This window comes from Theropithecus gelada, chromosome 15, assembly GCF_003255815.1.
Source record: "Theropithecus gelada isolate Dixy chromosome 15, Tgel_1.0, whole genome shotgun sequence".
In the NCBI taxonomy this organism is placed as follows: domain Eukaryota; kingdom Metazoa; phylum Chordata; class Mammalia; order Primates; family Cercopithecidae; genus Theropithecus; species Theropithecus gelada.
In genome coordinates, this window is record NC_037683.1 from 26,314,131 (window position 1) to 26,337,606 (window position 23,476).

General features: G+C 42.1%; 1 protein-coding gene across 1 annotated transcript; it reads left to right on the forward strand.

Moving 5' to 3' along the window:
• The first annotated feature begins 961 nt into the window (after nt 1-961).
• On the forward strand, nt 962-17,784 carry TNFSF15 (TNF superfamily member 15). Its single transcript, XM_025360805.1, has 4 exons — nt 962-1,291; nt 13,594-13,636; nt 14,698-14,745; nt 16,213-17,784. Exons 1-4 carry the CDS (start codon nt 1,082-1,084, stop codon nt 16,665-16,667), a joined length of 756 nt encoding a protein of 251 aa, XP_025216590.1. The 5' UTR covers nt 962-1,081; the 3' UTR covers nt 16,668-17,784.
• Nucleotides 17,785-23,476: the final 5,692 nt, after the last annotated feature.

A 23,476-nucleotide genomic window follows, 5' to 3' on the forward strand; every position in this document is an offset into this window, starting at 1 on the left:
AAGTGTGATGGTGAAGAAGCCAGCAGCCAGCCTGCCTGAGTCCCCATCCTGGCTCTACCACTTGCCCTCTGTGCTTTATTTCCTTATGTGTAAAATGAGAATGATAGCTTTATTGTCACAAAAGTTATCTCAGGATAGAATAATTTTATTGATATATTTAACTTAGAGCAGTGTTTGGCACAAAGTAAGCACTTAATAAATATAACCTTTTATTACATGTTGTGGCCCCCACACCCAATTGCAGGCAAAGCACATCACATGATTAATTAACTTTAATCAGGGAGTAGCGGTTAATGTTCTACCCTCACAGACAGTCACCTCCATCTGTGACCTCGTACTCTGATTAAACAATGGTCAGTGCAGGCTGGAAATACACTTTCCTTTCATAGGCAGTCATGTGCTAGAGGTTACAACTCCAAGTCGTGATTTGGAACTAGGTCATCTTCCTAGCTCCTCTGTCTTCATCCTTGGATGACCTAGGACAAGTGCCTTCACCTTTTAGAACTTTGCTATTCCCATCTGTACACTGAGAATGAGTTTCTAGGAGGTTCAAAATGACAGAGGGCTAGGCAGCACTTCGCAAAGGGCTGATGCAAATGTGATTTCCGTTTCCCAACCTGCAAACCACACACCTCCCATCCCTCACTTTCACTTCCAGAAGCACACTCCCCAGACTGGCACAGCTGGTAAGCCTCCAGTGCAGGGAACAGGTATATTTTAATTTGCCCCACCCACTGACTTGATGAATTCTTTCTCTCCTCCTTCAGGGACTTTCCTAACTTCCTTCTGTAAACGAAGGAAGGAGCACATGATCATACTGTATATAAATATGCTTGGGAAAGCTTTCTTCTTCTCCTTCTTCTTTTTTTTTTTTTTTTCCTTAAACCAAACTTGGTTTCTGTTGTAGGCGGTACATTCTCTAGCAGGGTAGGGCCACAGTGTGCTCTTGAAGAGGGGAGGGGAGAGGAAAAGGGAAGGAGGAGACTGAGTGATTAAGTCACCCACTGTGAGAGCTGGTCTTCTATTTAATGGGGGCTCTCTCTGCCCAGGAGTCAGAGGTGCCTCCAGGAGCAGCAAGAGCATGGCCGAGGATCTGGGACTGAGCTTTGGGGAGACAGCCAGTGTGGAAATGCTGCCAGAGCACGGCAGCTGCAGGCCCAAGGCCAGGAGCAGCAGCGCATGCTGGGCTCTCACCTGCTGCCTGGTGTTGCTCCCCTTCCTTGCAGGGCTCACCACCTACCTGCTTGTCAGCCAGCTCCGGGCCCAAGGAGAGGCTTGTGTGCAGCTCCAGGTAAGCCACATGCCACTCTGACCTTGGGGGAGATCAGTGGACTCTCTGCAGGGAGCGGCCACTATTTCAGCTCTGGACAGAGGACAGAGTTTCTTGGTGTATCACATTTCTTGTTTCTACATGCAGAGGAAATGTAGAGTGGGAGGGGTGGAGAGGTTCAATTTGGTGTTTATTCTCAGTATTTCTAGGGAATGAATAGTCCCTTCTTTTAATACGGGAATAACCTTAAGCCTCATATTTGTTAGATAATTTAATCATAGTATACTGGTAATTTGGGAACATTCTTTTTATTTAAGAAAAAAACTTTTAAAATTACATAACTAACACATGGTCATTGAAAAAAAGTTGGAAAATACATATAAGGAGAGGAAGAAAGTTATCATTACCCATAATTCTTATAACTGACCACTGTGAACAGTTTGGGATATATAATTCTGTACAGAATTCTATGTAAGATGTAAAATGGAATTTTTTTAATGAGATAGATTATTCTGAGTCTCCTAATATATTATGATTTTATTTATATGCTAATGAATTCACAACAGCATGATGCTATAGATACACATTCCTATATGTGGCTGCTATAATTTCTTACCCACTCTTTTTCTTGGGTTTAGAACTTTTTCCCTTTTTAGAGCTTAAGAAAGAACCTCCTTCCTTATTATCTATCTCTAAGGTCTTGCTGGGGCCTGGGAGAAGCCTAGTCAGAAAAAGAATATACGGTCTAGGGAGAACAATGGTAGGGGCAGGGATAGGTGTCAAGAAGAAAGCATAATTCTTGGCTAGAAACATCAAAGATGTACCTCAAAACCTAAGGAATGTGTCTTTCCATTAATATCCTTTTTAAAAATGCCCCTTCATAATCTATGATGGCTGATTTCATTTCACTTCAAAGTATTAAATTGCAAAGGGAAAAAAATTGGGTTTTCAATGGGTGTAACTGGAAACCTCGTCTCTAAGCAATCCTGGCCAGCTTCAAAGCATAGACACCATGAGTAAGCCATGGAAAATCTGTAATTCTCGCTGCCCCATCAGGGTCAACAAACAGACTGTGATTCAGGCAGCAGCGTTCATAGCCAGATGCCATTGCTTGTAAAATGTAGAAATATACAGACAACCCGGAAATGCTGTTTATGATAAAGGAGAACCGCAGGTCATGAGAAGTCAGACTTTGACCCCTTGACCACCAAGGGGCCAGTTTCCGCTAGAAGTCAAGCTGCAGCATCCAGTTGGTGCTCTGGGACTCTGTCCCTCTTTAGCCAGGAGGAGACAGTTGTCCTTGAATGAGACACTGAGTGGCCTCCAGAAACCTGCACTGCGGTCTGAAGGAAGCCCAGAGGCATGACAGGTTCCCATCACCATCAAGATGATGTCTGAGAGCCCTTGGTCAGCAGAAGGCAAGGAATACTTTTGTCTATCTAGAAAACCAGCAAGCAGAACATCACAGTCCAAGGAGGATCCATGACTTGCCCAGCCAGAAGGTGAGATGAAGACATGCGCTGTTACGAGACAGGAAGCTCAGTGAAGAAAGCCACGGGGTCTTTTTTACTCACTGCTACCCTGCCAAATCTATCACTGTGCCTGTCCAATTGCAGATGCTCAAGAAATGAATGAGGCTGACACCATCCATTACATTATCATTAAACTCATCTTCCTGGAGAGCAGATGTGTAGGGATGATTGCAGCTCTGGGTTGCCCAGGCTCTGTAACTTCTTAGTGTGTCAGAAGAAAAGGAGAGGGAAATGGTGGTGAGGCTGGGCTCATGTAGCAATCAGGGTCTGAAAAGAAACAGCTGGCTCACTCAAGAAAGTGTGTTTATAGAAGAATATTTAAAGAGTTTGAAGGGGTTTAAAGAAGGACCTCTTTGCTGAGATGCAGACAGATTGAAGGGAACTGAAAGGGCTGGAGCATCCAGGACTAGCAACAGTGGGAAACCAGCGACCATGCCTTGGTGTGAAGGGCACATGGAGGGAGAAGTGTTAGAGAAACCCAGAGACAACTAAAGCCTAGCAGAGGGCCTGCCTGGAATACCTAAGGGTTCTGGAGAGAAAGGCAGTCACTGCCAAAACAGCAGCGAGAGCGCAGAAGGAAGGAGGGAATGCTGACTGCTCCCCCATCCCCCACCCTGCCTCCAATCCAAAACCATTGACCAGGCTCAGCAGGAAGCCAGGGCTCAAAGGTCCAGGGGCAGCTGAGCCAGGAGTCAGCTTCACAGGACAGAGCAGGGCCCGGGAAGGGCTGAGAGGGGATCTGGAGGGACTGATGGAGAAGAAATGGTTCAGAGGAGATGGGAAAAGACTGGATTCAAGGAGGGAAAACCAAGGCACTAAGGAGAGCTTGGGTAAACATACAGTGAAATATGGCTCACTTCCGGCTATGAAAATAGGCATGTGGCTTCATTTCTTTGAGCCTTTTTCCTTTTCTCCAAAGGGGATATTAATATCAATACTCTGACAGCACCAATAAGGCGTGTGCAGGAGGAGCATTGTGTATGTTGGAAATGTGGGGAGAGCTACATGCACATAGTGGCTGTGATGTGATCATCACTCTACCCCAGGCACCAGGCAACTACTGAGAAAATTTGATGTTCGCCTCAGGAAGTAGGCTATTTCAACAGAGAGGCACTATGGAATTCCAGATGTTCTCCTGGCCCAGTCACAGGGATAGGGGTGGTTCAGGAAAAGCTTTCTGGAGGAGGGAAGGAAGGCACCTGGGCTAGATGCTGTGGCTGAGGTCCAGATCACAGACCCCATTATGGATAAAAACCAGTCAGATGATCGCAGGTCTTTGGAGATAACAAGGCCTTTGAAGGTCAGCTAGCCTAAAGCACCTAATTTTGCAGATAGGGACACTGAGGCCCAGGGGACTGAAGAGATTTGCCCAAATCCGTACCTGTAGTCGGTGACAGAGCCATGATTTGAAACTGGACCATCTGACCTCCTTCCCTGTGCATTCAGGCAGCCATGTTTGTGCTGTTCCAAGTGCCAGGTGGCCACACTATGGATCAAAGGAAGAAGGAGATCAGTAAAACCATGGAGAAAACTATTACTACAACTATACCAGTTACTGAGCCTCACCCCTCTCTCAGTGAGGAACTTCACACGGCAAATCTTATGTCACCCGTAGAGTCACCCATCGAGAACTCCTGGCCCAGCAGAGAGTGAGGCTACCTGTGTTTTTCCAAAGAGAGAATTAAGAATCAGAGAGCTAGCACAGCATGCTTATGTTACAGAAATACAATTAAAAACAAAATCTGGCCGGGCGCAGTGGCTCACGCCTGTAATCCCAGCGCTTTGGGAGGCCGAGGCAGGTGGATCATGAGGTCAGGAGATCGAGACCATCCTGGCTAACATGGTGAAACCCTGTCTCTACCAAAAATACAAAAATTAGCCGGGCGTGGTGGCAGGTGCCCGTAGTCCCAGCTACTCAGGAGGCTGAGACAGGAGAATCACTTGAACCCGGGAAGTGGAGGTTGCAGTGAGCTGAGATCGCACCAGTGCACTCCAGCCTGGGTGACAGAGCAAGACTCCGTCTCAAAAACAAAAACAAAAACAAAAACAAATACTTCTCCCAACCTAGAAATCCTGTCCACAAAGGTAGTGGAGGAAGAAAACAGTTTTATTGTTGAATAAGCATTAAACCAGAATGTGATGCACATCACAGGCAATCTACCAAGAGATGGCAAAGACAGATATTTTACCCTCTTATGCAGCCAAGCAAATACAACCCATTACACACAAGTTAACTGGAAAAAAAAAAAGTGCATAACAGTATATATAATATGGTACATTCATTTAATGAAAATATTTACTGATATGAACATGTTTGTAAACACATATTATATCTCAGGAAGAGCACAAAAGAAATTGGTAATTCTGCCAGCATCCAGGTAGAAAACTGGGCAGCTTGTCAACAAGGGAAGGAGGGAGTCTTTTATAAACCTAGCCTCTTTCATACAAAATGTGTACGCTACCTATACAAAAAAAGTATAGAAATAATAAAACCTGTTAGGACCTTTAGATTTCTGCAGAATATTAGGCAAATGTATCTTGGAAGAGTTGAGGGTTGAAAGGTAAAACCCAGTTTGAATTCTGGCCTAGACACTTCTTAACCATGTTACTTTTAACCGTTTCGGGCCTCGGCTTCTTTATGTGTGAAATGGGGATAATTACAAATAAAGTATTTGCAGTGTCTGTCATGGAGTGAGGGATTAGTAAATGTTAACAATTATTTTTATTAGGATCAGGGAATTTCCCTGCTCAGGGAAATTACATCATAGAGGACAACTTCTTCACCTGCCCTGGAATTTGCCGTCGCCTGGCCAGAGAGTAGGTGTTGATGCTAGAGGGATTCTTGGTCCATGTTTATGAGCTGTCTCTCTGTTTCATTCCCCACCCAGGTCTTGCCTCCCAACCCCCACTAATTTCTCAATCCATTCTTTACCTGGCTGCACTTGACAGCCCTGTAGGCTGGGTATTCTTTGGGCCCTACAGTATCTTCCACTGCCCTCAGATTGGGTCCACAGGCCCTACTCTGGCCCAGGTCCCCTGAGACCAGGCTTCCATCCTCTCTGGACACAGTTCTGGCACATGGAGTCTGTGCAGGCAAAGCAGAATGCACCAAGGTGATTCAGCCCAAGCCCAGCAGTGGCACTCAGTACCGCACAATGAATCCTCAGGGATGCCATAGGAGGCATTCCTGCCCAGCATTTAACCACTGCCCAACCTTTTCAGTCCTTCCCTTTTCAGTCCCACTTCTAGCATCATCTGCACACTCTCCCCACATTCTCCTTGGTTTCCTCCAACCTCACTTCCACACCTTCCTGAAAATCTCTACAATGCTCATGACTTTTATTCCCTGAACCATTCTTCCCCCCTGAGGCCTCCTGCTCTCCAATCAGACCAATAGGGTCATGTAGTGATGGCTTGGGCTTCAGAGTCACACAGACTTGAGGAAAAGCCGTGGCTCCACCACATCACAGCTGCGACCTCTTAATAACTTATTATGTAGCAGAAACCACGCTAAATTTTTTCATATTAAAGGTTTTGAGACAAGTACATGAGATCACACCTATAAAGCATCTAGCATGGTATCTGGTAGGTAAACATGTGCAGTACTTGTTTGCTATCAATACTGCATGCATCATCTCAGTTAACAATGGAAATCGCACAATGAGGAAACTACTATTATTATCCACATTTTAGAGATGATAAAGCTGAGGTTTAGAAAGGCTAAACAATGTGCCCAGCGACACAGTTAAAGAATGTGACACTAAGATTTAAATCCACTCTATATATTTATCCTAATCACCATGTTGTCTGCCTCTGGGAATAAGTCCAACCAAGTGTTCACCTCCTGGAATAGGCAGGAGGGTTTAACTATGAAAAGCGCCTACCCCATAGTAAGTGCTCAATAAATGCCAGTCCTCTTCCTCCCCTGCGGGCACCTATCTGTACCTGGCACACAGAAAGCACTAAGTGTTTTCTGGATGGAGGGAGGGTTGGAAGGGCAGGTAAGGTACTAGATCTCCCTGGGACATAGACTCGCTGTCTATAAAATGAGGAGATTAATACACTTTCTATATAGCACTAGGGTGAGAATTCTGCAAAATGTCCAGAAAGCTGCTGTCATAGAGTAGATGCTCAGCAGACGTGATTCCCTCCCCCATCCCTACTCCACCTGGGATGAGCCCTCTTATCTCACTCAAGTTATTTCCTCTTTCGGAAGGATGATGGATCATGATAATCTCTTTCAGTCTTGTCTAGAGAAAACAAACAGGTAGTTGAGATAAAAGTACTTTATAAATTGCAGACCTCTTATCGCTCGATGAAGATTCCCCTGCTGTAACCTCAGGAAGCATCAGCATACCTGGAAGATATTCACTCCAAAGATCAGGTTGTGGGCAAAAGGAAGGGAAACCAGAAGTAGTAAAGGTGCACTGAGGAAGCACAGAGGCAGGAAGGGCGAGCAAGCCTGGCTGTGAATCTCGGACATCCGGGCAGCTTGCAGCTGGTAACGGCAGAATCCATTCAACGTGAACATATTGCAGCTGGTAATGGCAGACATATTGAATATTGAACGTGAACATATTGCAGCTGGTAACGGCGGAATCCATTTAAAGTGAACATATTGCTGAGTGCCAGGGCGGCTTGGAGAGCTCCTGCATCCCCACCCAATGGAGCACACACTGCAGACCACACACTGGCTACAAGAGGTCATCTCCCAGCCTGACCCCTCCTTGTAGCTGACAGCAGCAACAAGCGGGGGATGTGAAGTGGGTAGGGCATAAATTCTATTCCCTCAACCCATTTGCGTTCTGAAAGGGCAGAAGTTCAAAAGCCTGAGGAAGCCTATCGAGTGTCTGTCCTTGGTGAAAAGCAGATGCCTCCCAGAGCTCCTAAAGCATCCAAATCTACTCCTTGTGATAAAGAGATACAAGGGTGACTTCTTGTACAACTGAAGTCGTAAGACCAAAAGGAGGATGTGCAGAACCAACAATACAGCCTACAATCACACACTGAGCCCAAAGAAAGAAGGAAAATCAACCTTATGTATGTGGCCTTTCTGAGCCATCACAATAGACCTGGGAGGAAAGAATTATCGTCTGCTTTTATTGATGAGGAAATAGTTCCATTGAGGTCAAGTGACATGTCAAAATCAGAGCACCAGGAAATAATGGAGCTGGAATTTCCAAATTTGCTCAGCTGTAAACACCAGCATCGTTGCTTTGCACTGTGCTGAACGTTGCACATAAAGCCCTATCCAGGGCACCTTGGAGGATGATGAAATGAAATGACCTCAGAATAAAACATTTCCAGGTTGGCATTATCTTTGTGCAAGTATAAACAGGGAGAAGCAAAAGGAAGAGGCAAAGAGGCAAACTTCTGCATATTTCTCCTGGAAGTGCTGGGAGGATGTTTTGGGTCATAAAACATTTATGCCTTTGCAATTACAGCATTTACGACAGCAAGAGATGAATATCTCTCCCTGTTTGTGAATAGAGATAGAGAGTGACTATAGTACCTGAGAGGAAAGGCTACGTGGATCATTAGTTAAAATACACTTAGGGGATTTTTCTGGGGAAATGCCAGGAAATCTCAAAGACTATCTTGCTTCAGGCTTGTTCATCTATTGTACATTCAGCTAATGTTTATGAAGCTCCTGATATGTGCCAGGGTCTGTACTTGTTCTAAAGGTTCAGATCCCAAGCCCTCCATGCACTCTTTGACCTCGGACAGTTGCTTGACCTCTTTTCATGCCATTCTAAGCCACGAAAAGGTGATGCTGACCCCTCCTTTAAAAGTAACTGGAGTATTAGATGAGGCAGACACATAAATGCCCAATACAGGACCTGGCACCTGGGAAGCATTCAACTAAACTTCAATCTCCTCTTTCTGCTTTCTTCTACTCAATTTAAACAATTAAAGTAATTCCAAAAATACCTATAGTAACAGACCATGGTTAGTTGGAGTCAGGGATTACCAGTCGACATACAAAAAAAAAAAAAAGCAAATGAGAGGAAAAGTTCCCTGACCTACAAGAACTAAGGAGGGTAGATGAAGGGAAGTACCAGCTGTTTTTTGCTGGGCCTAACATATGCTGGTGGGAGCAAGCATCCCATCTCCCTCTGAGATGCATGCCCATGGCCATACACATTTGCTTTTTCTGACTCTGGCTCCTGGCTAAGCCTTGCCACTTACAACAAATCTTTCTAGAGCCACAGCTGTGCTCCACACAGAACATGATGAAGACCTTTAGAGGCCCTAGTACTAAACATTTTTAATAGGAACATTTTTAATAGGAACAAAAAGTTGTCTTTCCTAGATTTTTGGATTGTAAAACTCTGGCTGAAGTCACTGCATCCTCACCCCTTCTCTGACTCTCTTTGTCTGCCTCTGTCTTCCTGATGCCTGACAATCTGTGCATTTTGCCAGTTGGATAATCTGGCAAAAGTGCCAGGCACTGTCTGAGGCACTAGGAATACAGGTCCCCACATGTAGGCAGATTGAATTTTCACAGTGAGAAAAGTCATAAGCACACAAATAAATAATAAAATTGGATCCTGGATCTCAGCCAGTGGTTTGAGAATATATGTACAGAGGAATAATCTTCACTATCAGACGCTATGTCAATTCAATTGGAGGCTCATGTTGCCATGACCAGCACCTCTCAGGAGCCAACATCTCTTTGGTGCCCCCAGAAAAATGAGAAGTGATGGAGATGAGTCAGGGCTGGAACACAGAAGACATTGCATTGGCCTGGTGTTCCCAGGAACCAGCCTGAGAGCAGGCATTGGGACAACTGTAGTACATAAACCTTTTCCCAAATAAGCTATTATTCCATCCTGTCAAATTTCTTCCTCATTCATTACTGCTTCCTTTCACAATAATTTTCCTCCTGTGATAGACAGAGTTGTTACTAAGAGAAGCAGCAACGGAAGGTTTAGATGTTGTTCTTGGAGAAAGAGTTTCAAATGACGTCCTTCTTGTGGACTCTTGGAATGTTGTAGTCTTCAACATCTGCCAACAGGCTCAGTCACCACCTCCAGATGTTTAGTGACACACTGGACCATGTTTGTCTATCCATATATGAAAATAAAGTGTGTGCCCAAGTTATAGAAGTCCAGCAGAGCAAACAGGGAAATGTGTCCACAGCTCAGATACATGCTAATGACAATGGGATTCTGAGTCAAGAAGGAATGTTGTAAACTCTTAGCTGAGTGTCATCTTAGCCAAAGACAAGCAGGATATTCAAAATTTCTCAGCAGAGAATTAGATAAATCAAAAGAAGGCCAACCAGGGCAGGTACCTTTCCTACACCAGCAGATGCAATCAAGATCTCTCTGATTCTCTTTGAGAACTCCACCTTCAGTTTTCTGCCTTGTCAAAGGATCAATTCCTTCAGCTCTGTCAATATCAAGGAAGACAATAGGCTACAGAATAAGTTCATTTCTGGGCTGCTTCTCCACTCCCTCAAGACCATCCAAGTTATTGATTCTGGATAAGTGATCACAGCAATTGGGCTTAGGTTTTCAAAGACTGCCGTACTCATGACCCTGTGCTAAATGCACATAATGTATTCAATTCCCAGCAGAAAGTCTTGATGTTTTCCAACTACCCCCGTGTCCTGTTGAGCCTCCTTACATGTCGTATCCATACATATGACACCACATCACAGATGCAGGGTATTGAGGCATTTGCTATTGTGCAAGCTGTTGGCCTTGTCTGGAATGGTCATTACCTCTTTTATCATCTGGCTAATACCTGCAAGACCTGCAAGACTCTGTTCAGGGGCAATTTCTTCTGATTCTCCCATTTCTGGGCCAGGTCTTTGTGTCCCAGAGTCTTTATTGAATGAATACTCATTCAATAAAGTAACTACACTTACTCTGTTTCTTCAGATACCTTGAATCAGTTCACAGTGGTTGCCTCTCATGGCTTGGAACACAGAGGGCTTAGAGAGAAGTAAATAATGGATAGCAATACTGGGATGATAAATTAGGACTTTGAATGCCAAGACAAAATGAGATTGGACTGGGTCTGAAGGGCCATGAGGAGTCATTGAAGGTTTATGAGCAGCATAGTATCTAGACAAAGTGATGCTTTAGAAAAAGCCCTCTGAAGGCTGGCCAGGAAATAGATCAAGGAAAAGGAGAAAACAGAAGTACAAAGACCCTGCCAGGGGCTGATGAAAGAATCCAGAAGAGCAGCAAGCCAAGGCCTGGAATTGAAACCCCATGAGAAACACTGCAAAATAGAAGTGACAGCCCTTGGTTTTGTGGAAGAAGAAAAAAAGAAAATTTCAGGTCTGGTAATTGAGAGAAAGCAGTAATGGTGGCTTTAACAGAATTGAGAAGTGGATGGAAAGGGGCTGGAGAGACCATAAAGTCAGTTAGTCATTCGAAGACAAGATTTCTGCCCTCAAAGGGCTTCTAGTAGAGGTTAGGTAGCATGACCTGGGAGTGAAAAAAAGGCTGCATGTCCCAGCTCTAACAAGATCACTGATATCACAGACCTGCTCATAGACCTAGGCTCAGCAATGACACAATTAAATCTACATGATTACACAGGCAGATAGCAAGACATCCAAACATATGATGCCACACCACAAACACGTGCACAGATGCTAAAACACGTCAATATAGTCTCCCCACTGATGGAGCTGTATTCTCTCACACTCACACAGACACACAGTTCCTCATTCATGAGACAGTCCTCCCTCAGCATCCACGGGGATTGATTTCAGGACCCCAATGGATATCAAAATGTACAGATGCTCAAGTCCTTGATATAAAATGCATAGTATTTGCACATAACCTAGTCACATCCTCCTATGTACTTTAAATCATCTGTAGACTAATTATGATACCTAATACAGTGTAAATGCTATATAAATGGTTGCTATGCTATATTGTTTGTTATTTGCATTATTTTTCATGGCTGTAATTTTTTTCAAATATTTTTGATCCACAGTTGGTTGAATCTGCAGATATGGAAATCATAGAACCTGATTATACACTCACGATACACACATTTTGAGACGTAAAATAGATCAAGTGTTCATATAATAAGAGGATCACTCTATTAGTGGAGATTGTGTAGCAACAAAAACCAAATCAGAAGATTGGGTTGAGTCGAAATCATATTAGAGAAGGCTTTTTTTAATATCATAAATTTTGCTTTATTTTTATTTTTATTGATACATAATATTTTATATATGTGTGGGGTACATGTGATTTTTTTTACATATGTAAAATGTGTAATGATCAAGTCAGGGTATTGAGGGGTATCCATCACTTTGAGTATTTATCATTTCTATGTGTTGGGAACATTTCAAGTTTTCTCTTCTAGCTACTTTGAAATGTACAGTGTAATATATAGTTGCTAACTATTGTCACCATACTCTGCTATCAAACATTAGAACTTAAACTTTCTATCAAACTGTACATTCGTACCCATTGTCTAACCTCACTTCATCCCCGTCTTCTCCCACTCACCCACCCTTCCCAGCCCCTATTGTCTGTCGTTCAACTCTTTACCCCCATGAGACCAACTCTTTTAGCTCCCACATATCAATGAGAACGTGCAAAATGTGTCTATGTCTGGTTTATTTCACTTAACATAATGACCTCCAGTTCTATCCATGTTGCTGCAAATAAGATGATTTCATTTTTTATGCCAAATGGTATTCCATTGTTTATATGTACCACATTTTCTTTATCCTTCCATCTATATCTTGATAGAGATGTGTATCAGATTGATTCCATATCTCTACTATTGTGAATAGTCCTGCAATAAGCATGTGAGTGCAAGTATCCCTTTGATATATTCATTCCTTTTCTTTTGAATACATACCCAGTAGTGAGATTGCTAGATTGTATGGTAGTTCTATTTTTAGTTTTTTTGAGAAATTCCATACTATTTTCCATAGTGGCTATACTAATTTATATTCCCATCAACCATGTATAATAGTCCAATGCATGATATTATTTCTAAGCTAAGAGCATACTTTTGCTATTAAGCTTTATGCTCAGGTATGTGAGTGGTGGTTCCTTCATTATCCATGCATTCTTTGTACCGACTCACAGATTTTCTGATTTGCTCTTCACCTCAATCCTATGAGTAATTTAAGGCTAAGTGTGTTATTATTCCCACCTTAGAAATAAAGACACCAAAGCTCAGAGAGGAAAAGTCTTGCTCAAGGTCATATTGTTAATAAATGATAGAACAAGGATTTAAATTCAGATCTGTCTGTCTCCAAGGCATTTACTCTTCCACCATCATGTGGTATCTGAAATAGCTCACAAACTAGGGTAGCAGTCATTTAAAAAGTCTTTATGTATTGCATAGAAACAAGGAAGAATTGTTGAGGCTGATGAAAAGAATATAGTCATTATTTCCTTTTCTGTATCATTTTTAAGAAGAGTCCCAGTTTTTAAATTATGGTAGAGAAAAGAAAACAAAGCAAGTGCCATTATTTGTTCAAATAACAAAAGCATAGACAAGGTGCTGAGTTCCCCTAGAATAGAACAGGAAAAGCTCTCAAAAAAAGAACCTTAAAGTTGAGCTTCAAGACAAGCCTAAAAGAGAGGAAGGTCATTAGAAGTGTCAGGGGAGGAAAGTGGACAGCAGAGAGGCAAGATTCCCATCAACAAAAATATTTTCATTCTCATTTCCCTCATCACAGAGTACCCAGGCTGGGCAGCAGAAGCTTTGTAATCATACCTGTGCTATGGGCAGCTGTGTGAGTGTTGGGATCAAAAGGACCACAGTTGGTCTAAACTATGCTTTCTTTCCCAATAGGATCTAAAAGGACAGGAGTTTGCACCTTCACATCAGCAAGTTTGTAAGTATGCTCATCTTCAATGCCTTTCCTTGTGGGGAACAAGAACATTTCTAGTGGTTCTATATGTAGGAATTTCAGAGATGAGTCTTTAAGTATAAGTTGCTAAGCTGAGGGATGCAAATCCAGAGGAGAAGTGAGGCTCCGCTGCAGGCACGAAGAAGGCAAAATGGCACCATGGCCAAGTGCGTGGACTGTGGAGCTGATGGCCTGAACTCAAACCCCAACTCTGGAAGCTACTAGCAGTGTGACTTTGGGAAAATAATTTCACCTGTCTCTGCCTGCATTTACTCACCTGTAAAAATGGTTATGCTAGATCCTACTCAACAGGGTTAATGTGAATTAAATCAGATAATTCCTATAAAGGGGTTAGAACAATGTCTAGCACATCAAAAGTATGCAATTGCTTTTTATCATCAGCAATACCATATTTATAACTGCAATTAGACCATGCCTAATCCAACATAATAGTTTCTGATAACCAAAGGGAAATTCTAAGGTCTTCTCCAGAACTAATAGGCAAACAGAGGCCCAGAGAGGGAAAAGGATCCACCAAGGTCATATAGCTAAAGAATAGTTCCCATCCACTCCTCGTCCCATTTCTTTTGGGTCATCTATTCAGTGAATATAGTTAAAGGGACCATGGAAGAAGGCAAAAAGCCAGTTCACTCCCATGAAGGAAGTTTGAGGGAAGGAGCAGTGGGTTGTGCTTTATTGAGCATTGGCCATGTGCAAAGTTCATGCTAAGCACCTCCATCTATATTGTGCCCATCTTAGATGAGATGAGAAAACAGCATCTCAGGCAGGCTAGATAAACTTGCCCAAACCCATGGGGCCAAGATTCATTTGTGTTCAAGACTCTTTCTTCTGAGTCTTCCTGTTCTTGTTGGTGCTTGCTGCGGGTGCCACATTCCAATCCAAAATCCTGCAAGGAGTGGCACTGGACCAAGCTGGAAGAGATCAAGGTTTCTCTCCTATCATAGGCACCGTGCAACTCACAAAGGGCCATCTTCATTTCAGTCACCCTTTGTCTCATATGAAGCACATTTCTCCTTTTCTTACAGATGCACCTCTTAGAGCAGATGGAGATAAGCCAAGGGCACACCTGACAGGTAAGCCTCCCTGCTGTGTTTTACGGGAGACCATGGGCCAGAATCCTGAGATTTCTTTCAGCAGTTTAGCAAAATTCATTCTAGGGGCTTAAACTGAAAACTACATTCCTTGGTAAGAGACTCCTCCCCTCAATATTCCAGTGTGTGTGTGTGTGTGTGTGTGTGTGTGTGTATACATATGTGTGTGTGTACACACACACACACGTTTTCTTTATCCACTCATCTGTTGATGAACACTTAGGTTGATTCCATATTTTTACTATTGTGAATAGTGCTGCAATAAGCATGTGAGTGCAGGTGTCTCAGTGGAGGGTTTTTTGGATGTCTTCTTCCCTGTGGGGGGTCCAAAGGCCCATATCTCTTGGACATTTTCTTTCAGATTCTATCAGCCCTCTTTCTTTCTCTCCTGTCTCTCTCTCTCTCTCATTTATACACTGAGTCATTCAGAAATGACTTCTCTCCAACTCAGAGCTGCAAGTAATTCTGGATCTGGTCACAGACAAAAAGTCCCCAGAGTTGCCAATTTATCTACTTCATCTGTGCCCTATTCAAGATGATGTAACTAAACATTTACCTTCAGGGAGGTGTTTCCAAAGAATTTTCATCGGTGTATGGAAATCAAGAGAAATTCCATACTATCACCAGTTGGCCAACTTTCCAAGTCTAGTGTAGAAATCCCATGCACCTCATACCTAGAGTTCCTATACCTCTGAGACTCCAGAGGAAAGAGCAAGACAGTACAGAAGGATATGTTAGAATCCATTGAAAACCTAGAAGGTTAAAAAGGAAGCATACCCTCCTGACCTATAAGAAAATTTGCAATCTGCAGGGGGATATCCTTGTGGCCCAAGACATTGGTGTTATCATTTGACTAAGAGGAAATTATTTGTGGTGAGCTCTGAGTGAGGATTAGGACCAGGGAGATGCCAAGTTTCTATCACTTACCTCATGCCTGTAAGACAAGTGTTTTGTTCCAATTGATGAATGGAGATAAAACAGTTCAGTCAATTACTCACAGGGCAAAGAATGGGAATTTGAAAGGTCTGGTGCCTGGCCTTGTCATAGGTAAACAAGAGAGGCATTCGTTAGTTTTATTGGAGTCATTTGGGAAAGGATAATTCTTGCAGCAAGCCATTTTCCTAAACACAGAAGAATAGGGGGATTCCTTAACTTTCACTGTTCTCCAGGATCATAGGTCTCAGGTAAAATTAAAAATTTTCAGGTCAGACCACTCAGTCTCAGAAAGGCAAAGTAATTTGCCCCAGGTCACTAGTCCAAGATACTATTCTCTTTGAACAAATGTGTTTGTCCAGTCACATATTCTTCATTCGTTCCTCCCCAAAGCAGTTTTTAGCTGTTAGGTATATTCAATCACTTTAGTCTTTTTTGAAAATGATATGAGACCCTTTTTTAGCAAAGTCTACAGTTTCCAAATGAGCAAATTAATCCTCTCTCTTGTCTTTGCAGTTGTGAGACAAACTCCCACACAGCACTTAAAAAATCAGTTCCCAGCTCTGCACTGGGAACATGAACTAGGCCTGGCCTTCACCAAGAACCGAATGAACTATACCAACAAATTCCTGCTGATCCCAGAGTCGGGAGACTACTTCATTTACTCCCAGGTCACATTCCGTGGGATGACCTCTGAGTGCAGTGAAATCAGACAAGCAGGCCGACCGAACAAGCCAGACTCCATCACTGTGGTCATCACCAAGGTAACAGACAGCTACCCTGAGCCAACCCAGCTCCTCATGGGGACCAAGTCTGTGTGTGAAGTAGGCAGTAACTGGTTCCAGCCCATCTACCTCGGAGCCATGTTCTCCTTGCAAGAAGGGGACAAGCTCATGGTGAACGTCAGTGACATCTCTTTGGTGGATTACACAAAAGAAGATAAAACCTTCTTTGGAGCCTTCTTACTATAGGAGGAGAGCGAATATCATTATGTGAAAGTCCTCTGCCACCGAGTTCCTAATTTTCTTCGTTCAAATGTAATTACAACCAGGGGTTTTCTTGGGGCCGGGAGTAGGGGGCATTCCGCAGGGACAATGGTTTAGCTATGAAATTTGGGGCCCAAAATTTCACACTTCATGTGCCTTACTGATGAAAGTACTAACTGGAAAAAGGCTGAAGAGAGCAAATATATTATTATGGTGGGTTGGAGGATTGGTGAGTTTCTAAATATTAAGACACTGATCACTAAACAAATGGATGATCTACTCAGGTCAAGATTGAAAGAGAAATATTTCAACACCTTCCTGCTACACAATGGTCACCAGTGGTCCAGTTATTGTTCAATTTGATCATAAATTTGCTTCAATTCAGGAGCTTTGAAGGAAGTCCAAGGAAAGCTCTAGAAAACAGTATAAACCTTCAGAGGCAAAATCCTTCACCAATTTTTCCGCATACTTTCATGCCTTGCCTAAAAAAATTAACAGAGAGTTGGTATGTCTCATGAATGCTCTCACAGAAGGAGTTGGTTTTCATGTCATCTACAGCATATGAGAAAAGCTACCTTTCTTTTGATTATATACACAGATATCAAAATAAGCAAGGATGAGTTTTACATGTATATCAAAAATACAACAGTTGCTTGTATTCAGCAGAGTTTTCTTGACCACCTATTATGTTCTGGGTGCTACCTTAACCCAGAAGACACTATGAAAAACAAGACAGACTTCACTCAAAACTTACATGAACACCACTAGATGCTTCCTGATCAAATATCAGTCAGCATACTCTAAAGAATAACTCCAAGTTTTGGCCAGGCATGGTGGCTCACGCCTGTAATCCCAACACTTTGGGAGGCCGAGGCGGGTGGGTCATCTAAGGCTAGGAGTTTGAGACCAGCCTGACCAACATGGAGAAACCCTGTCTCTACTAAAAATACAAAATTAGCCGGGCGTGGTAGCACATGCCGGTAATTCCAGCTACTCAGAAGGCAGAGACAGGAGAATTGTTTGAACTGGGGAGGCAGAGGTTATGGTGAGCCCAGATCGCACCATTGCACTCCAACCTGGGTAACAAGAGCAAAACTCTTTCTAAAAAATAAAAAATAAAATAATAACGCCAAGTCTTTAGAAAATATCATCTGAAACTGTTACATCAGATTTCTGGCACTCTCCTGACTGTGGAAGATAGCCAACTGACTGTGGATAGCCAGCTGATTAGTTCCCTGAAGAAACCTGAAGGCAGACACCTAGTTAACTAGATCAACTATATACTGCCAACTCATTGGATGCTGGGAGACAATGGACTTATTCCCTGGGGGAGAAGAAAAAAGAAGTCAATCACCAAATCTGAAGAAGTTAACCTAGATCTTTGAGGTTTGATTTGCAACTTTATATACAGAGTATTATGTGGGTATTTTTCCTTTAAAATATTCAAAGGGATTTACATATGGGATTAGCCAATGAGCCTAGCCAAGACCTTCCCTGGAGGAGAGGCTGGACATTGCGGAGGTCCCTTCTGTGTTTCAGTGGGTTCATATCCTCTAGTCTGTATGAGTTTCCTATGCTAATACGTCAAGGGCAGGAGAGGCAGCTCTGTTCTCTTAGCCTTTGTTGACTTGCCTGTAAAGCAGGAATCTGCCCATTTGTTTCCAAGGAGCAAATGAGCTCATGAGAATGAAACATGTTAACTTCATGCATTCTGTGCCATCTGAGCATTTTGGCATGATATGACCCTATTATAAATGCTTCCTATTCTGGGAGACCTCACAGATGAGTCTGAGAGCAAATCTGGCACCAAAATCACTCTCGTGCTGGTTTCCAGTAGACTGTAGAGGCAGAGATGCATTTGAGAGGCTTCTGAGCAGAGTGTCCAGTGTAGTAGGAGTACTTGATCAGTATTTCTTGAGTTATAATTAAATAAAAATTAATTTCTGATTTCTCAGTTTGGAGGTTAAGGCTCTAAATATATTTTCTACCCTCTGCTAGGCTAACTTAAACCAGGCCTTTTTCTTGCCTTCAGTTTCTCAAAACAGTCAGCACAGACTCAGTGGGAACACAGAGGAGTGTGGTCACCTCCACCTGGCTCACCAGAGTCTTCATAGAGGAAGTGAAGCCTGGAAGAAACTGGGGGGGCCCCAGATGACCACAGGGAAAGGGCATCTCAGATGGAGGAATTACCCTTGACTTAAAGCAGAAAAGAAAGATTTCTCAGTAACTCCAAAACTTGCTTGACAAGAGAATATTCCCTCAACCAATTCCTAGGACAATATTTATTGGTAGATCAAGAATGTTTCCTCAGTAACTCTAGTCTAGCTCCATGATCAGAACTAACACCCATTAAAAGCATAAAATGTTCTTTCTGAACCAGTCTTCATGGTGCATGAGAGCACCAAGCAGCTTGGGTATGCAGGAGGAGATTTGCACAGAAGAGTGGCCTGCTCAAACCTGCCCACTGTTCTGTAGGTGATCTGGTGGATCTGGAAATTTATCCCAAGACAGGAGTTTCCTAATATTCGAAGACAATTGAGGCTTTGGGAAATTTTCTGCTGTGTATTTATTTGGCTCCTGTCATAAGCTTGTTTTTTAAAGAATGTATCATAGCTCAAGTTTTTACTGCTGATTTTGTTAAATTCTGTACAGTACAGTATATTTTTTACAGAAAGGCACAGTCAGACGTTCCTAATATGGCTCATGTCAGAACTTCTGTTCCCAAGGCATTACCTCCATAGCAAAAATTAGTGCACTGTTTTCAAAAGTGAGGTGGGAAAATGCTTTTAAGATCATGTGATGTTCCCCTAAAAGGGGTTAATGGGGTATATTCAGGGTTTGGGAGGGAGGAAGAAGCATGCTTTAGAAAATAGTAAATTTAGGGAGAAAATGCTTTGCTGGTTAAATGTCGCTCAAAAGGCTGAATTCAAATCAATTCCACAAACATTTACTGAGTACCTACTGGCCCTGGGGACACAGAGATAAATTATTTAGTCTCAGACGCGCTCATTCTAACTTCCCAGCACCTCTACTGTCTGCAGATTCTTTAATTTATATTGGTTGTATCTGCTAATTAATTTGCTAACTTTAGGCACGTGGATCTATTCTCATTATGAAAATGGATACCATTTGATGAAGGCTGATGACTAACAAAATGATTTGTGTTTAAGTGGTTTTTAAAAAATAGCTACTCAAGGATAGTTTTCCATAAATCAAGAAGGTAAAAAACAAAGTTACCATTTTTTCTTGTAGAATCCATTATTTAAATCACAGGCAGAGAGAGGTTATTATTTGCTATACTCAAGTTTGATCATCAACAACCTTAAAAATATTAGAACTTCATGGATGACCCAGAAATGCTTTGAAAATCTGTGTTTCTCAGCAATTACAGAGACCATGAACAAAATGCACAGAATCACTAACAGTTTGATGCTAGCATGGTTTCAGTCTATTTGGGAGAACAGAATTGCTTATGCTACTAAAATTTCTAATTGTTTTTTACTAAGCTACAGTAAGAAAAGGGAAAAGTGTACCTTTTCACTCCCTGAAATATGTCAGGTTGAATCAATAACAGAGCACACCAGAACTCTTGGCTCCATTTCAATCTAAACTATTCAGTTCTCATCACCCCAGAGGAAATTCCGCCTCTGTGCTAGTCAATAATCCCCTTGGATTATAAAAGTTTAACTAACTCACTGTACACAAGGCATGGCCATTGCCAACATTCTCTTGCAATGTATTTTCCCAAGCCCTTACCCAATTCTGTTTCCATGATTGTGACATTGGGGATTAATTCTGCAGGACAGAACTGTTTATATTCTGTACCTTAAAAACACATGCAAAAGTTTCTTGCCTCAAGATTTCTGGCTTTCCTATGGCCCAGAGTCCTAGAAGTGTTTTAATATTTGTAGCAGAATTTTCAAGTGTACATCATTATCCTGCATATTAACATTTTTGCATCATATTGGCAGCTGGACCTACAGAGAATTTAGCAGACTGTTAACCTAATAACCCTTGAATCATTTTGCACCAGTAGTGAGAGAATGTGGATCAGAGCCACCACATCCATGCCCTGTCACTCTCTAATAACCACATTTACAACTTCCCCAGCTCTGAAACACACTTGCCTCCACCCCTTCCATCACCCCATTTTAAGATGAAAATACCATACCAGCCTGGATGGAAGAAGTTACTTGCCCAGGACCACATGATGAATTAAGAGCTGATCTAGAACTAGGATGCTGTCTTCCTGAACCATAATCCTGGACTCTTCTAACCGCTCTACTCTTAGCAAATAGAGTTCATTTTAATGATTGGAAGGAAGATGGGAGAAGTATTTTCAAATACCTGTAGGACAACATGGAAGTGGGAGGAGACTTCTTCTGTATCTCCCCAGAGAAGAGAGCTGGGGCTACAGAGTTGCAGTTACAAGGTTGCCCTCTCTGGCTTGATGCCCAAAGGAACTTTCTACTCCAAAATAGAATTTTTCTAGGAAGCTAGTTCTCAGTCCCTGGAGATACTCAAACAAAGGGCTTGTCACAAGGATTTTTGTAGAAGCTATTCTTCACAGAGTTTAGGGGAGAGATTAAGCCAAAGGATCTCTGAGGTCTTTTTCAAATCTATGATTATGTGGCCTTTTTTCCATTGACTTCCATGTGTTCTAGTTGATCATTACAAACCTGGCAGGCCTTCTCAAGAGTTCAGTAATCCGCTATCATTTCCCACTTGTCCAGAGAGTGTCCAACACAAAATACCCCTAAGATCTTGGCCAATAGAGAAATGTCATGGAATTTTAGAGATGACGGTATCTGCAGAGTTTATTCCAAGTTACATCATTTCAAGGATTAAGAAACCCAGGCTCAGAGGGAGCCATCACCTCCATGCCCTGTCACCCTTGGTGGCCAGTGCCAGACAGTAGCTAGTTGGAGTGCTAAAAGTAGAATTTAGATCTCCTAACAATAAGCCCAGCAGTCTTTCAACTTCATTCATAAATCATTTTTATTTTGAGCATCTGTCACATGGCAGCACTTACCCAGATACTAGGGAGGTGAGAGGGAACGTGACAGGCAAGTCCTACTCTCACAGTGTATACATTCAGGAGGAACAAGACACACAGTGTCAATAAATAAAGTAGCTGAACTTCATCAAATGATTTTATTCTTAAAGTCATTAAAGCATGTAATGTTCCCCTTTTTTTGTTTCAGGGGTGTAAAGATTCAACAAGTGTAGGTGTTTATGTGGTTTTAGTGACAAACCCCATGTGCTTTCATTGATTTTATGTTTTATGTTAAAACATCAACCCCAAGATAAAATGCATATTGTATGTTGTTGGATACATACTTAACTGGTATGCATCCCATGTCTTTGGGCACTAGTGTGTATGAATTCTAATCTCTGTAAATGAAATGTTGTATGTGTTAATATATTTAATAGATGTAACTTAATAAACTGGCATTGAAGACTGAAGAATTTTCACACTAATTGTCAATTCTTTTGTTAATGTGTTCCTTTGTTTTTCTTTCTAGATTAAGTCTAACGGTAACCTCTTGGGATTTAAAAAAAAAAAAAAAAAAGCATCTAATTCTCCATGTACTTGGCTGCAAAATGGCAACTGACTTTCATGGTTATGATAAAACTTAAAACAAACTTAATTTTAAGGTTATAATAAACCTTAAACTGAACACCACAGATGGTATCATTCTGGTCAGATGAGGGAAAGGAAGGGAAGGAGAGAATCTACAGGGTTCCTTTTATGAATTATAAGACTTTGTAGTTGAGTAGCTTAATCTCACATTGAACAACCCTGTAAAAGAAAGAGAGACCAGAAAGACCCATGCCAGTACATGGAGGAGTTCGAATTTGGATCAAGGTCACTCCCTGACACTACACCTTCTGCCTCGCATCAAAACAGCAATCCACAGGAAACAAAAAGGTTCAACACATCCATCACTTTCTATTTTCCAGCACAGTAACTGGGGTTGCTGTTGGTGCTCAGTCAATGATACTAGATTGAACCATATTAAATTGCCATTTCTGAAGGTCAAAAGGGGTCACATGCCAGAAATTTCATTTGTTTCCACGTGATAGTTGTATGTAGAATCAAACTTTAAGGGAGAGGGGGTAAGGCTTTCCTCTAAAATATCAGACTCAAAAATTTCCCTCCCGGTGGGGAACCAGAATGTATGTATTGATGGCCTTCTGAAATTCAGTTCTCACTCTACTCCTGGGGGTGATAAGAACAAAATATTTTTACACTTGGGGAGAGAAGTGAATTATTTTCCCTGAATTTATTAAAAACCAAGTATCTGCAAAAGTCATAGTACCAGTTCTCTAAAGGAAAAATATTGATAGTCATTTAATCTAGGTCACCAAAGACAACCTTTTCAACTAATTCTCAAATGGACCTGCTGTGCCTAAGAACTTTGGAGCAGAGACAAAACTATCCAATGGTTTCTCCTGATGTTTGTCCAGTTGTCCACAGGGGATATCGAGTGTCCAACCAAACCCCAGTTAACATTCAGTCGGGACACACATGAGTGGCATCTGTTCCAATTTGTTAGATGTGATTCTGATTAATGGATGCTCATACCACACTGGTTGTTACTCTGACTACTATTCCTGTTTACATTGCTTCCACTCCCCCCTCCACAACATGCGCACATCATCATTATCTTCATCATAAGCCATAATAAAAATGCCAAAGATGGGATTGAAAAAGATGCAATGGATCAGAAGTCCGTTGTCCTGGGCTCCAGACCCGGGTCTGCCAAACTGGCAAATTCTAAGGCCTTGAA